Below are 13,890 nucleotides of genomic sequence, written 5' to 3' on the forward strand. Positions count from 1 at the left end.
AGAGTTAGATTGTTTACTGCTTGTTGTCGATGGGTGATGCAAAAGGAAGGAAAATGAGCCATTGCCAAATGTGAAGCTGAGGGCGGATTGAGGCAGTCTATAGTTTACAGTGATGATGTAAGGATCCACGATGCATCTACTTCTAGAACTTTTATTCTATTCTCTACCTAAAGCGCAAATATCTTTTTAAAGCTCCTGTAGGCATCATTTCATTCTTTTTTTGTTAATAAGTTAAGCAAGTTGGAAAAAGATGTTTAATACTTGTTTCGAGGTCTCGCGGAACATGGGTGGAAGTTTTCAGATTTAGATTCATTCGTTCATAAGTGCAATTATCGCATGGTTTATGACCTATGCAATGAACTGGTCGATGCTCTGACTGTGAAGTTTTGTAAAATTCAAGTTTATTATCGAAATTCTATGAAAAATCTCATATCTATCACTTATTTGTTTCATGTAGACTAGAATTTCCAAACAATTTTTTCTTTTTTCCTGTTAGAACCTTCAACTGATCAGTGTTTGGAATCCCTGTGATTTTCCACACCGTCGGTCTTCTTCAGTGCCGCAATCAACGAATAATCGATTAGAGCATATTGAATCAGCTGAGTGCACTATGCATTCTGCTTTCAGCCGATGTTATTCATTCTGCACCTGTTATAATTAGCGAACTCGGCGTACGGTAATATGAAACTGAACCTACGAGGCAATTTATGTTATTTCAGAGGATGGATATATCAGAAAGGAAAGTCTTCGTATTCGCCCACGCACTGTTTTTACCGTACTTCTTCAAAGTTGCAGCAACAAGGACGTCAATTGGCCTTAAGTAAGGTGCATAACTATCGGCTGCTACCGTCAGAGTGAGTGAAAATTGAAGACGTTTCTTATAACTAAATTTGTGCTATATTAGATTTCTGATAGAAATATGGAACATTTCGGAATTGTTTTGCATCCACCGAGGATGAAGAGTTTTAGCTGCGCATGATCCTTTTAATCCTCCTATTTTTGTTGCCGACTGTTGCAGAGATATCAGAGATAGGGAAATGGATTCGGAAACTAGATTTTTGTTGAGCTTGAAACTTCAGACGAAAAGAACGTTTGTTCTGGGTTTCGTAGCGAACCTTTCCGAATTGTCTTCTGGTATTTTCTTCCTTTTGCGGAACCAGTTAGAGAAGTTGAAGTGTTAATTTGAAGTAGGAGTATCCATAATTTTTGGACACAGTTTTTTTCGGCTAGAACTCATTTTCTGCTTTGAACTTGTTCACGATAATATTGTTGAAATCTCAATTTAAAGGCGAGAAAAGATGAGCCAGTTTGGATGTGGACGCCAACTTTTAATGTTGTAATTTTGACTTTCTGCAATTGATTTAATATGTTAGTGTGACACTTGAATATTTCTGCAGTCTATCTAAATTAGTCAATCTAAACATCTAAACAAACGAAATTGTTTTTGCTATCACCCACACCTTTTTTATTATGCGAGTGATCCTTTTCTAATTTTGAAATCACTAGTTGGTATAGAACGTACTGATCATCTTCGTTCTGCTATCTGGGAATTATACATATATCCAATGTCATATGAGAATGACATTAAAGTGTGACTGTCTTATGTTCTGGTGTTTAGAGAAAAAGAAAGGCAAAACGATGGTCGACCGTTGGTACTGATCGCTGAGTCGTGGTCGGAGCCTTGTGCTGTCTGTGAGAGTAAAGTGCTGCAGGTACCTCTTTTATATTATATATATATATATATATATATATATATATATATATATATAGGACTCTGTAGACGAACGTGTTACACATGAGATTCTCTTATCTACTGGTTTTCATCTTAATTTGAGTCCTGTATTCTCAGCATTAGTACAACTGTAAGCTAAAAATCGATTATAAGTTTGGGATCGGTCGTTCTGCTGTGAACCACCTTAAAAAAGAATACTTAGTGAAACGTAGGGAGAATCGAATAATTGAATCTATTCAGACTAGCTAATCAAGATATGCTGAGATACTGCAGATATGATAGAACAACATGTTTGGTTCGAGCAGGAAGGATCTTGATTATCTGGAATATTCGAGTACTAATGAACTAACGCGAATACAACACACTTTTGACGTACAAAGAACAAAGTTCCTTACGAAAATAATGTAGAGTGCTTCTAAGAACATTCCCCACATCTTTAACAAGTGGACATAAGCAGTCTATGCTTCCTAACGTTATCATCTGGTTGCGCTCTAGAAATCTTGGCCTTAGCGCTATCGATTACTTTCGGATTTTAGATTTTTATGATTCTCACGCTTCGCGTTTTGATGCCATTGTTGAACACACTGACATATGCTTTGAATAATTGTTGCCGACCGATGATAATATACTGGTTTGCGCTGGGTGAACCCGTATGAGCTCAGTCGACGTATCATCCCCAATCGTGAGCGGAGATTTATACTGCCTGTATGTGGCTGCATCTGCCACTATTGACTTGAAGTTTCCAATTTGAAAATTTTGTGAGCTACTACTGCGATCTAATCTGGAGTAATTTCATAGTAATATTCCATTGTTCGCGTCATAGTAACAGATTGGTTGCTGTGTTCGTTATTTCGATACAGCTCAACTGAAATGACAGGCAGAGGTGCTCTTTATTTGAATTCGAGAGCCAAAAGAGCGTAAATAAAGGAAATTTGCAAACAGAAATATACGATTACCTTTTTGCTTTCCAAGAACTTCATGATAACACGAAATAACGAATAGATTATATTTTGTAACTGGTTGTCCTAGTAGAGATGTAGTGATTACGAAGCGATAGTGCAGGATATGTATCATATCGTCCCTCTCACTATAAGCGACAGAGATTATATGCACTAGGTGCATATAATCTCTGTCGCTGCTACTACTAAGAATTGCCGTGTTTTCGTGGATCTACAGGAACCTATAAATAGTTACACCGAACAACGACAAGGTGCATTGGTAACTACTTCATTATTTGAACCCTGGCTGAAACGAAAGTAAATAATGTTGAGCAGAATTAGCGCGGATTCAGAATTCAATGCTATATGGCAAAGAATTTTTTTTCAAATATACGAGTTAGAGATATCTATTGCCAGGCCTCAATCCGTGCCAGATTGTCTTAAATTACGCACTGAATGAATAATATTATTCATAAATGACATGCAAAAGGAAGGCTACTCACTACAAGTAGTCAGTGACTTTAGGATCAACATACGAATTTTCTGACCACGTTTTGATTTTTATGTGCAGGGCGCATTGCAATATTTATTAACATGTATGCGCTCTCAACGTGCTTCTGCTTTCGTTCGATTGAATTCGTCCGATTTGTGCAATGATTCTTAGTATCTTTTGATTTGCTCTCACTGCTTTCGCAGAGCCACGTTTTTTTCTTTGAAAAGTATGTTCATGTTGCTGTGCCTCGTTCACTCAGTTGAAGAAATGATGTCATCGGCTTTCACGCATTCCGGTCATAGCCACCAGCCCACCATTGCCGGAGGTGAAGTATGATTAACTGTATTAACGAATTCGATGGCAGCGCTTTGCTATGAAAGAGTGTCATGGACTTGCTGATTGAATATCGATGTTAAGGTGCGCACACAAATCTGCTTGTTGGAATTCACAATTCAACACTGTATTGTTGACGCAGCAAAACTTGTAAAAATCCGTTAATAAAAGATGTCCACCACCAATTCTCAATCCTAGTTGGAATCAATGCTGGATTGTCTCATCATGATCATTAACGTTCTTCTCTATTGTTTTAGTTTTTTTCTGCAGAATATTTTTTGATTCACTGCGTCTAACGTTTTCATTACTTTTTTTGTTGAAATATTCGGAGTATGCGTTAAATTTTTGCGTAGCAAGGACAACGATTTTTGACACATCTTCGTTTTCGCTGGTAAATGTAGTAGTGCAATTGTGAGAGATCACCACTACGCAGTTGCCACCCCCGGTGCCTTTATGCTTTATCCAAATCATTGTATATTGTGCATACCTCTACAACTACGAGTTGAAGCCCAACGCCTTGACTGCCCTCAAAGAGGTTGGTCTTCGCTAAGCGCTGCGTCCTGTATCCTATATTTAGATTCAAATCTGTATTCAAACTTGAAAAGTGAAATATCGTACAGACTAAGATTTTTTGTGAATTTATAAATGGTCCTAGAAGTATGGCAGATCCCAGCAGCCGTTACCATATCTATTGGAGTGTCTTGATCTTCATTGAAAAAGTGGTTTTCTTTTTAGTTCTTAATGTTAGTCTATATAAACATGTCTCCATAAGAAAAAAAAGATAGAGCTCAAAAGAATTATTAAATTGGAATCTTTACGCCACTGACTGGGGCTGGCATGAAATTCACAAATGTCACACTGGAAAACCCGCTATACATCGCACAAACCCGTTGTAAATGGGTGGATATGAGACATCAGAGGCACTTAGAGCCTTTACTCGCTCGTTGAATAACATGTGCGTTTTTTTGAAAAATGAGGACATCTATCGTGCTAGAGCAGTAGGATCTTTTACTAGGCCAATGTGAAATTGCTGGAAGGCAGCACTTGCGGAAATTCCTCACACTTTGGGAGCGCGCGAAGTTCGCAGACTCTGAGCGCACCTGCTGCTTCAACTTTCTGAATTTGTGTAGAGGCTGGTAGATTATTTCCGGCTCCCCCTCCTCTCCCCCACTCACTGGTGGAAACATCTCACCAACGAAAATTTTCTGGAACGCTGTTTTCGAAGTCACTGAAGCTGTGAAACGTCTGTTCGCTGCGTACATAATGTTCTGTTTGGCGCCATTATCGTGTGGGGACGCGGGTGGAGAAGCTTCTCTTCGTTGAACTTTGCACACATTTTTACGCATCCTTCCTTTTTTACACGACTGAATTCCGAACAATCCCATACTTTAGGGGGATTTTCAACACTTTTTCCTGACTTGTATTTTCTTTATACTTTAGCAACCAAATTTTTTTACCTTGTTCATCCAGCTTTAAAACAACTACTTCGTGGAACTTGGTTTGTAAGAGGATACGACATTTTCTCGTAAGAGATGTTAAAAGCATCGAGAGAGCTTCTTTTATTTTTGATTTGTGCATGAAAAAGATACCTTGAAGAAGACTTTGTCTACATCTCCTAGTTCGAAATAGTTCCCTCAAATAGACTTAAACCACATCGCTTCCAGAAAAAAAAAGAAGAAGAAAGGTCCTCCAATCCAGCTATGCCACTAATATTTCCGTAGCAGAACACTTTTTCCAACAAAAATCGATTTGATAACCGCTGCAGAATGAATGCTTGATGGTAGGCGTTTGTTTATATGCGCGCCGACCAACCACACACACCGTCTGTGTTCACAGAAGCTCCGCCCTCGTGGAACGCAGACATGGCGGATCGTACATTCATTCGTCAGTCGTGCATGTATGTGTCGTGCTGTATCATAGCTGGCTGTACTTATTCTGACTCCACTAGCCGCATTGCACGATCTTCCCACTTCGTCAAAGACTATACTGCTCGACTTGTTAACCTCAAAGCCTCCTTTTCGTCTTAGTCAACGCTTTCAATCCTGAACGCTAATACCGGAGCAAATTGCGAATCCGTAGAAGTAGACTGGTAAACCCAGAAGATTGGTGCCGGTGGAACCATTTAACTTACTAAGACACTTTTACTAACTTTCCCACTTGTTCATGGCTCATTTTGTCTGAATTCCAATTGGTTACGCTGCAGCTTATTATTTCGGACGCTTAGCCTCTTTTTCATAATCTTTTCATATGGATCTACTTTAAATGAGTTCTCTGTGAGCAATGTAAAAGAGAATTTAAAAAAGCACAATAGAGGAATTGGCTAAATTCTTTTTTGTAGAAGAAGTATCTTGGAATTCTCTGGTAGCATTTTTGTATGCTGTTGCCGTGCCATTATGTGAGAAGTGGCGGTTCTACTGTAAAGCTCCTCATTACGTGGCTCACTGACTTTACTGATAATGTGAAAACTTGTGGACTATTTGTGTCTATTTTCGAAGCGTTCAAAACATGTTTAACATGAAGGAATATCCAGGAATGATGTTTTCCTACTTCTTACTTAGTCTTTTTACTTTCCTATTGTAATTTATTTTATCCCCTGGATATTAATTCTCCCAGGAAGTAATCTAGTATGCAATCCTTGTTAGTACTCTAGTATGGAATGTAGGATGGTACATAAACGCAGTAAAACGGGCGATTCCTAAGAAGTCTCCTCCGTTTGCGCGGTTCTTGTTCAATAATTATTTCTGCGAAGGCCTCGGTGGGCATCGCTAAGATTCTTATCCGTCCTCATCCCTGTTCTGCGTACCAGCAGTGCATTTTTGCGTATCTCCCGCTTCTTATCATGCGGTCATCTGAGTGCCCTGTGTTGTAAGTAGCATGGTGTGACGCTTTCTGCGGGAGAATTAGCCACTCGACTAGGGTTTAATATGCAAACACAGTTATGAAAGAACTGTTTTGTTGTAATCAATCAATTTCTGCATACATTATGCAGAAAGTTGCAAATTGCATAGATTTATAGATGTGATACGCATACTTTGTGGTCAGAATTTGTATGCAGACAGGAGAAAGTTACCAGACAAAGCTCTCCATTACGTTTTTCGCAACCCTAGTGTTTATTTTGCTACGCCTGCTGTGATGAAGCAACGAATTGGTTTTCGTGACACCTCTCATTCCCTAGTTTTGACCTGCTTACGTATTTCTTTGAAGGGAATGATCAAATAACTGCTGTATTGATCCACTCCTTTTCAGGAGTTTGAGATTCGTCAAGGTAAAGGTGACATTGTTTACCCATCCATTTATCCAGTTCATCATATTGTTATTCTGAGAGCTTCATAGATAACTGAAGTCTTTTGTTGCTCGTAAACCCATATTATCAACGCTATCTTCAACATTTTTGTGATCAACTATTCTCCTTCTTGAAGCAATGGCTTTATTTTTTGTTCAGATAGAGTAAAAAAAAACTTCAATTGATTAAGCAACGACAGCCCTAATACAGTTTTGATTGCATAAACACTAGAGGAACCCTTTCTTGCGGGTTAAAATTACATGCTATGCGAAGATGTGTTGTTTTTTTCGAAGATTCCTAATTAATGGAGGGCCATTCTGTTGTTCAGGAATTCTTGTATAATTTGCGGAGTTTTTCTCCTGAGAGCGTTACCACTCATAACCAGAACCAGCAATTTTTTTTTTTGCGCTTTTCAACATTTACTGGAAGTTTTTTTGTTCTTTAGCTTCATCGAAGTAACTCATTCAAAATTGATTGATCCGATTGTAATTCTGGTACGGGGAATTATGGTTCATTCGGTTGTCATTTTCTTTTCTTAGCAACTCTATTTCATATTATAAATATGTGCTTAGTTCAAAGAAAGCTACATTGTATGCAATCCCTTCCAATCGGAAATGGATTTAAGTTACCACTAGAAATTTCTAGGCGCTGGAGATATCAGTTGTAGCAGGGATTGAACAAATAATGAATGAAGAGCCATCCGGAGATAGGAATTACATTGGGTTCAAAGTATACTTTGTAGCAAAAAGTAGCCCAATCTCCAGCAATCATAAACAGTTGCTATCCTGTTCTTGACTATTTGATAGAATGTGAAAAGTCTTTGACAGAAAAATGTGTCGTTTCATTTTGTGCAGTTATTTCCTCCTTGTATTTGCATAGTTTTATTTTGAAGAGCGAGTAAACTTCAAAAAATCCGAATAAAATATCATGAGCAGTATGCTGTAAAGATGAACGAATACAGCAAGGAAAGTTTTATTTACATCGGTAAGGTGATGAATCGTGACCTTATGATAACCAATAGCCTGACCAAAATACCGTTGATATCAAGTTGTTGCTTCACTTCAAATATTTGCGCTTGAAAAGATGTCTGTTGCGTTAGGTTGATATTTTTGGCCTATAGTTTCTATAGTCTCCTACTCCATTTTTTCCTGAGAGTTGCTCGGTCAGTGGGAGGTGTTGATCTTGCACTGTAATGCTTTGCCAGATCTATTACTTCCTTCTGATCTAGCGCACTCGCTACTTGTTCGAATTTCTGGAGTGTTGTGCAGACAGTGATTAAGTGGAGGCTCGGATCACGCTGCTAATTGTTGCAAGTGAGATTCTCACCTCCATTTCATCGCAGTTGCTGAATGTAACTCAACTTGAACTAAACTGAGCATTTGTATTCTACTTCATTATTATTCATATTTGCTGCATTCCAACCAAGGAAATGATTGTGAAGTCGTCGTAAGTTTATCCTTTTTCTTCCATAACCTAAAGTGTCAAGTATATCAAGAAAAAAATATTGTTTCAGCTCGGCACCTTGATTTTTTAATTCTACATCTTCTATTCTTCAGTGTTCTATTTGTTTATCAATTAAACACACTTTTAATATGTAATACAGATGTTTGTAATAAACAAACGATAATACATACAGTCCATGTACATATAAAACCATATATATTGAGCGGTATAACGCACCAAGAAGTAAAACTTCGGAAAAACAACGTATGAATTAAAGTGAAGCGACAACGAATGGTACGATTATTATAAAGATAAAAGAAAACTACGTAAGTTATCGGAATTCTGTTACCTGACATTCAATATAAAGGATACACAGTCTAAAGTGAAAATGTGGAAGGTTGTTTTGCTCTAACTACGCTACAAGAAACTTCTTAGAAAAAGTTGCGTTTTCCAAAACTTAGATTAACGAATTAACCAGTTGTTCATTTTATTTCTCAAAACCGTGCGGTAGACGTATAGATGGGAAGAAACTATTTTTTGTCAACCCTAGGAATGGTAAAAAGTTTTAAAAAGTATAAAATGCCATTCTTCTGTTATCGATGACAAACGGCGGAAGATAACGCTAGCTTTGATAGATAGGGAGTGTTGTAGGTATCTACTTGCGGCAGCATTATTTTCTTTATGAAACTTTGATTTTTCTCTAAAATAATTGACTCGAATTTTTCGAACAGTACAGTGTCGTACTCGAACATGAATTTAGGGCGATGGGATGCAGGTACCTATGTAAATAAGTTGGTCGTTCGCGAAACGAAATAAGCATTTTCATAGAGATAGGCTGAGTACAAAATTTTCGCCACTGAAACAGTAACATAAGCATTAATTAGAAACTGAGTACAACTTGGTATATACTAGAATCAAGTGATAAATCTTAGCGTTATCTGCATTGCAATACAGTATTTTGCTAACTGTTCGAAAACTGCTCAAAGGCGCCGTGCGGTACATTATGACCGATCTGTTACCAGGACACTTGTAAATTATGTCCAAGCCTGTACATACTGATGGAGATGTCTTAACATTGAAAATTTCTCTGAAAACTAACGTTGCAGGGACCGTGCTGCATTTTTAGCAGCTTTCAAGAAGACTGACAGTTCTACTTCTTCACTAATCTCCTTAATTCTCTGAAGCAGTGTTCACAGAATATAGTGATAGAGATTGTACTGTAACGTGAACAATGAGGAACAATCTACGCCGGGGAGATTAGATCGTGATCTAAATCCATTTTGATTTTGTGCTTCTCCGCTGATGAACTCCACTTCTTAGAATCAACATTCTTCGCAACCTGTCCACTGTTGAAAAATATGGGCATGTCGAAAGGATGAGATTATTAGTATAGATGCGTTGTAAATCGGCACACCTTGATATGAGTTATTTTGTTTCAGCAGCTCTTCGTTGAATTTGGAACCGGCTGTTGTTTCAGGCTAATTTGAGTTACCAGTCCTTTTGAAAGTTCCAATTTTCACAGTAACATCCAGAAAATATAGAATGTTGTTTAAAGGCAGCATACCACGAATCTGAGGTGGTGCGGATTTCAGGTGGAGTGTCCGTATACGGGGTAGATTATGGAGGCAGGGGTAGTTCCGCTCATCTCTCCCTGCATCATTGCAAACACCTGCCTCCAGAATGCTGTATTGTACGACGCCACGCTTTTGCAACGCTCCACCCCTTGCGCTGCCTCCTCCCTGCGATTCGTCGAAAATCAATTCGGACTGTCCCGATAGGCAGTAAGGGACGCTACGCGTGGAAGGGTGGCGCCCTGCAGTAGAAGGCATCGTACAAAACAGTATTCAGGGGCTGGCTGCTGCAATGATTCAGGGAGAGATGAGCGGAACCACCCCGATCTCCATAATCTACGACCCCGTATACGGATACTCCACCTGAAATCCGTACCACTCCAGATTCGTGGTATGCCTTTAAAGCTGTTTGTTGTGCTACTATAATTACCTAATTCGGCTTAAAGATCAGTGCTTGCATCGCTTTCTGAGGTTAGGAGTAAGCGGTTTTAAACCTGAATATTTGGTATGAACAGATACAGAAGTTTTTTTTTGTGTGCCTAAAATGCATACATTGGTTGTTGTTCTATGATAATCGACTAGTGAATCGAATGAAGCAGATGGGAATTAAAGTTGAGATAGGTAGATAGAAGGATAGGGCATTAAAGTCTTTCAGTTACGTCTTCGAAATCATCGAATCATCTATTTAAAATATAAGTAATATTATTAGCGAGCTACAATACATAGATTCGCATTTAGTGATCAAAATTTAGCGAAGCAGAAGTTCAACATATTTCCCTAGTAGGAAACAGACTAAAACAACTAAAAAACTAAAAACTAGCAAAAAAAAAAAACTATGAGGGAAATGCCTTTGACATTTCATAATAAACTTCGTTGCACTTCATGCTGTTCTTTGAGTAACTTTGAAAAGAAAAAAGTGAGAACAGACTCTTTTCTCAAATTAGCTACTTGCTCTGTCCAGTCCACTTAATTCTTCATTTTTACAACTGTATTTTTCTTCACTAAGGGTTAATGCAGTGCACTCTTGGTTTTTACTACTTTCATAATTTAGAGCCCATCTGCCGCTGGCGATGATGAAGTTGTTTCTGTTCTTTTCACAATTGATCAGTTGTTACGAATGTGTCATGTACCGGCAAATGGACCAGTAACGCTCAAGGTAGGAACTTTAGTGTTCATAGCTTCAAGAAAAAAACTAAAACTAATAAACTAAAAACTAAGAAAAAAAAACTATGGGGGAAGTGTCTTTGACATTTCATAATAAACTTCGTTGCACTTCATACTCTCCTTCATATTTTGAAAATTTATTACAGTGACAGGTTTGCGTCCAACCAGGTTTTAGAAGTTCCCTTGTGATTGGAGGGAGTAACAAACTTATTTGAAGGCAGATGTAGGTAGACAGCGCACATACAATCACTTCTGTATCACTGTGAGTTATTTGAATATTGTTCTCCTTCACGTAGGACAAAATCTGCATACCTCAATTCTCCTTGCTTCACTTTGAGAGTTGTTTTCTGAACTTGCCTAGAATGGATTCGCAGCCATAAGTTGTGTTAAGCTAATTCTAACCACCAGACATCTTGGAAGTCTTAGGTCTCGAAATAATAAAAAGAAATCTGGAACTTATATTTTTTGGGTTACTTTAGTTGCTATACTAACTAAGTACTTCAAGTATTTTAGTATAGCAACTAAAGTAACGCAACAGTTCAATCCATTAAATCTAGAACTGATCTTTAAGTTGAAGCCCTTAAAGTACTTCAACTTAACTCAGTTCTAGATTTAATAGACTTAAAGATCAGTTCTAGGTTTACCGTAGTATTTAATACTTTTATACTGTAGTGTGAAGCGTTAATTTGCCCGTTCCCTCTTTCATCCCCACGTCCGAAGGGGGTTCTCACTTTTATGCTAGATTCAAGAGCGGAACTTCGATAATCAAATCCTTTCGCTACATGATCTGCTGTGCTGCTTACTCTTCATTCCGTAGTTCCGCAGTTTCACATGATCGAATGCGGAGATAAACTTGCGAGATAATATGTACACAATACTGATAAAGAATTCATGTATCCTTTAAACGACTTCATCCTTTGGGCAACAATCGACTTCATCATATTTTTGTAAGTTCGTTGCAAATCAATTCTTTGTAGTTCGTGAAATGTGACGAAAGCATTCCTGCGATATATACTACACTTAAAGTGGAATTGTGACACTCACTTTGTGTTGATTGTGAAAGCTTTCACTAAAATGGTACTAAGATTTGTCTTAGAGATAAACAATTTCTGATACGCTTTTCAGATGATACTATCGACCCATGTCACCATCACGTAGGAAATCGCTGAGGAGCTGTCCATCTCAACTGATTTGCAGAAGATTCTTGAGTAGACTATCCTCTCTAAGAATCTTTCCCAACAATTGCTTGCTTTTGTTTGCTTGCGTTGCTCAGCGCAATATGAGATGCTTGATGGAGTCAACTCTGAGAAGATCATCTTCTACATTAGTAGAGGAGTTCGAGAGCAAGTGTTGACCCGAGAATCATGTGAAAGGTGCGAAATACCGTCCAAATCTACAAAAACTGGTGGCGCAAATCGAATCTACAATCACAAACGCTGAAATTGTGCAATACGAAAAATTTGCAGAGCAGTGATTACATGACCTCATATTTAGTTTTCGTAGCATTTGGTAACCAAACGGAGAACATTGGAGAAACTGGGTGCTTTCCTTGTATTCGGATTAAAGAAGTCAAGGATGTTGATGGATGTTCAACTTCACCTAGATCTTACCACATACAAGTTTAGGGAAACCATCCATTTGGGTTTAGCTACATCAACTTTGTCATACCTACCCAAATTTTTCATCGCAGAACGTTGAAAAAGTTTTAGAAAATGGGAGAAACTCTATAATGAACAGTAAGCAAAAGTACATTTCTCTGAGCTACGACCTGGTCTTGTACCACCGCCTTTGCGGGTTCCGATCTGCGATATCAAATACGGGTGACAGCTCGGTTTCTACTAGTGGTACAACTTTTTTGCGTCTTGGTACAGTAGAACCAAGGCCATACCACCATTGAGAAGTTACAACTTCAGCTTGGGCTCGCATCCATTCGTCTGTCTTCAAACCTTCCACTCATTTGCTAGTCCACAATCTTCGAAACTTTACATCTCGACTGAAGTGCCATTGTCGTCAATCTTCTTTTACCGCCACCGTCCAGAACCGTCTTTTACGACCAAGAGACTTTTTGGAGTTCGAGTCAGAGAGCATCCACAGGACGACTTTATAGCGTGACCAAAAAAGCAAAGAAGGTTTTTTTATGACTACTTCAGAAACCCGGGCAAGATATTGATAACTATCACTTGTGATCCATCTACACAGTATATTCTCTTCCGCGTAAAGTTCTTCATTGTAGCTAGCCGTAGGCCAAAAGTAGCCAGACAGCCGTCGAAGCAGCTTCCTTTCCCTGGACTCGATTTTCGCCATCACTGTAGATGGTGCGACCACAGACACTTCGTTAAAGAGTTGAAAAAAAAAAATGCTGGACTGGCCTTAGCACATGTTTGCTGTATATAATTTCAGTACCTGATGTTGTTTTTGAGCATGCAGCCCAAGTAGCAGAACCATTCCATAAGCTTAATTGGTTATCCGCTCACCTTAATTCTTGCCGAGAGCCACATCTACTTAAATTCATCAGGGTAGAGTCGTAAAGTCGTAACATATTGCACCTTCGCGCAGCTAGAAGCGAATACTGCTACTTCGTCGGTGTACTCGAGGTCGACAAAGGAAACTACAAATGGTACAAGAACCTTTAACGGGAGTTTGCATAATGTCATCAATGGCAAAGTGAGCAGAGAGGGTATCGCTACAGCCCCATGTCTCACTTCAGTTTCCATTTCACATGGTGTAATACATCCAACTGGTGTTCGGTCCTCAACAGTTGTTCTTGTACTTATGGCGTTAATTAAGAGTACTAATTCTCCTGTAACTCTATTCCTGTAATTCAGTGCGAATCTCGTTGATAAGGCGGCCGCGATGAGTAGAGTCGAAAACAGCTTCGACGTTCAGAAAAGCAAAAAAGTATATATATATATATATATATATATATATATATA

General features: G+C 38.6%; 1 protein-coding gene across 1 annotated transcript in view; it reads left to right on the forward strand.

Moving 5' to 3' along the window:
• RB195_021011 (uncharacterized protein) overlaps positions 1 to 13,890 on the forward strand; it is a gene marked incomplete at both ends in the record, with an annotated part of 75,662 nt that overhangs the window by 17,591 nt on the left and 44,181 nt on the right. Inside the window, 3 exons of the mRNA XM_064189630.1 lie at positions 720 to 854; positions 1,619 to 1,712; positions 10,845 to 10,949. Coding sequence (XP_064045511.1) covers positions 720 to 854; positions 1,619 to 1,712; positions 10,845 to 10,949 — 334 coding nt within the window. The remainder of the gene's footprint in view (positions 1 to 719; positions 855 to 1,618; positions 1,713 to 10,844; positions 10,950 to 13,890) is intronic.

The sequence above is a fragment of the Necator americanus genome, chromosome II (genome assembly GCF_031761385.1).
Source record: "Necator americanus strain Aroian chromosome II, whole genome shotgun sequence".
Taxonomy (NCBI): domain Eukaryota; kingdom Metazoa; phylum Nematoda; class Chromadorea; order Rhabditida; family Ancylostomatidae; genus Necator; species Necator americanus.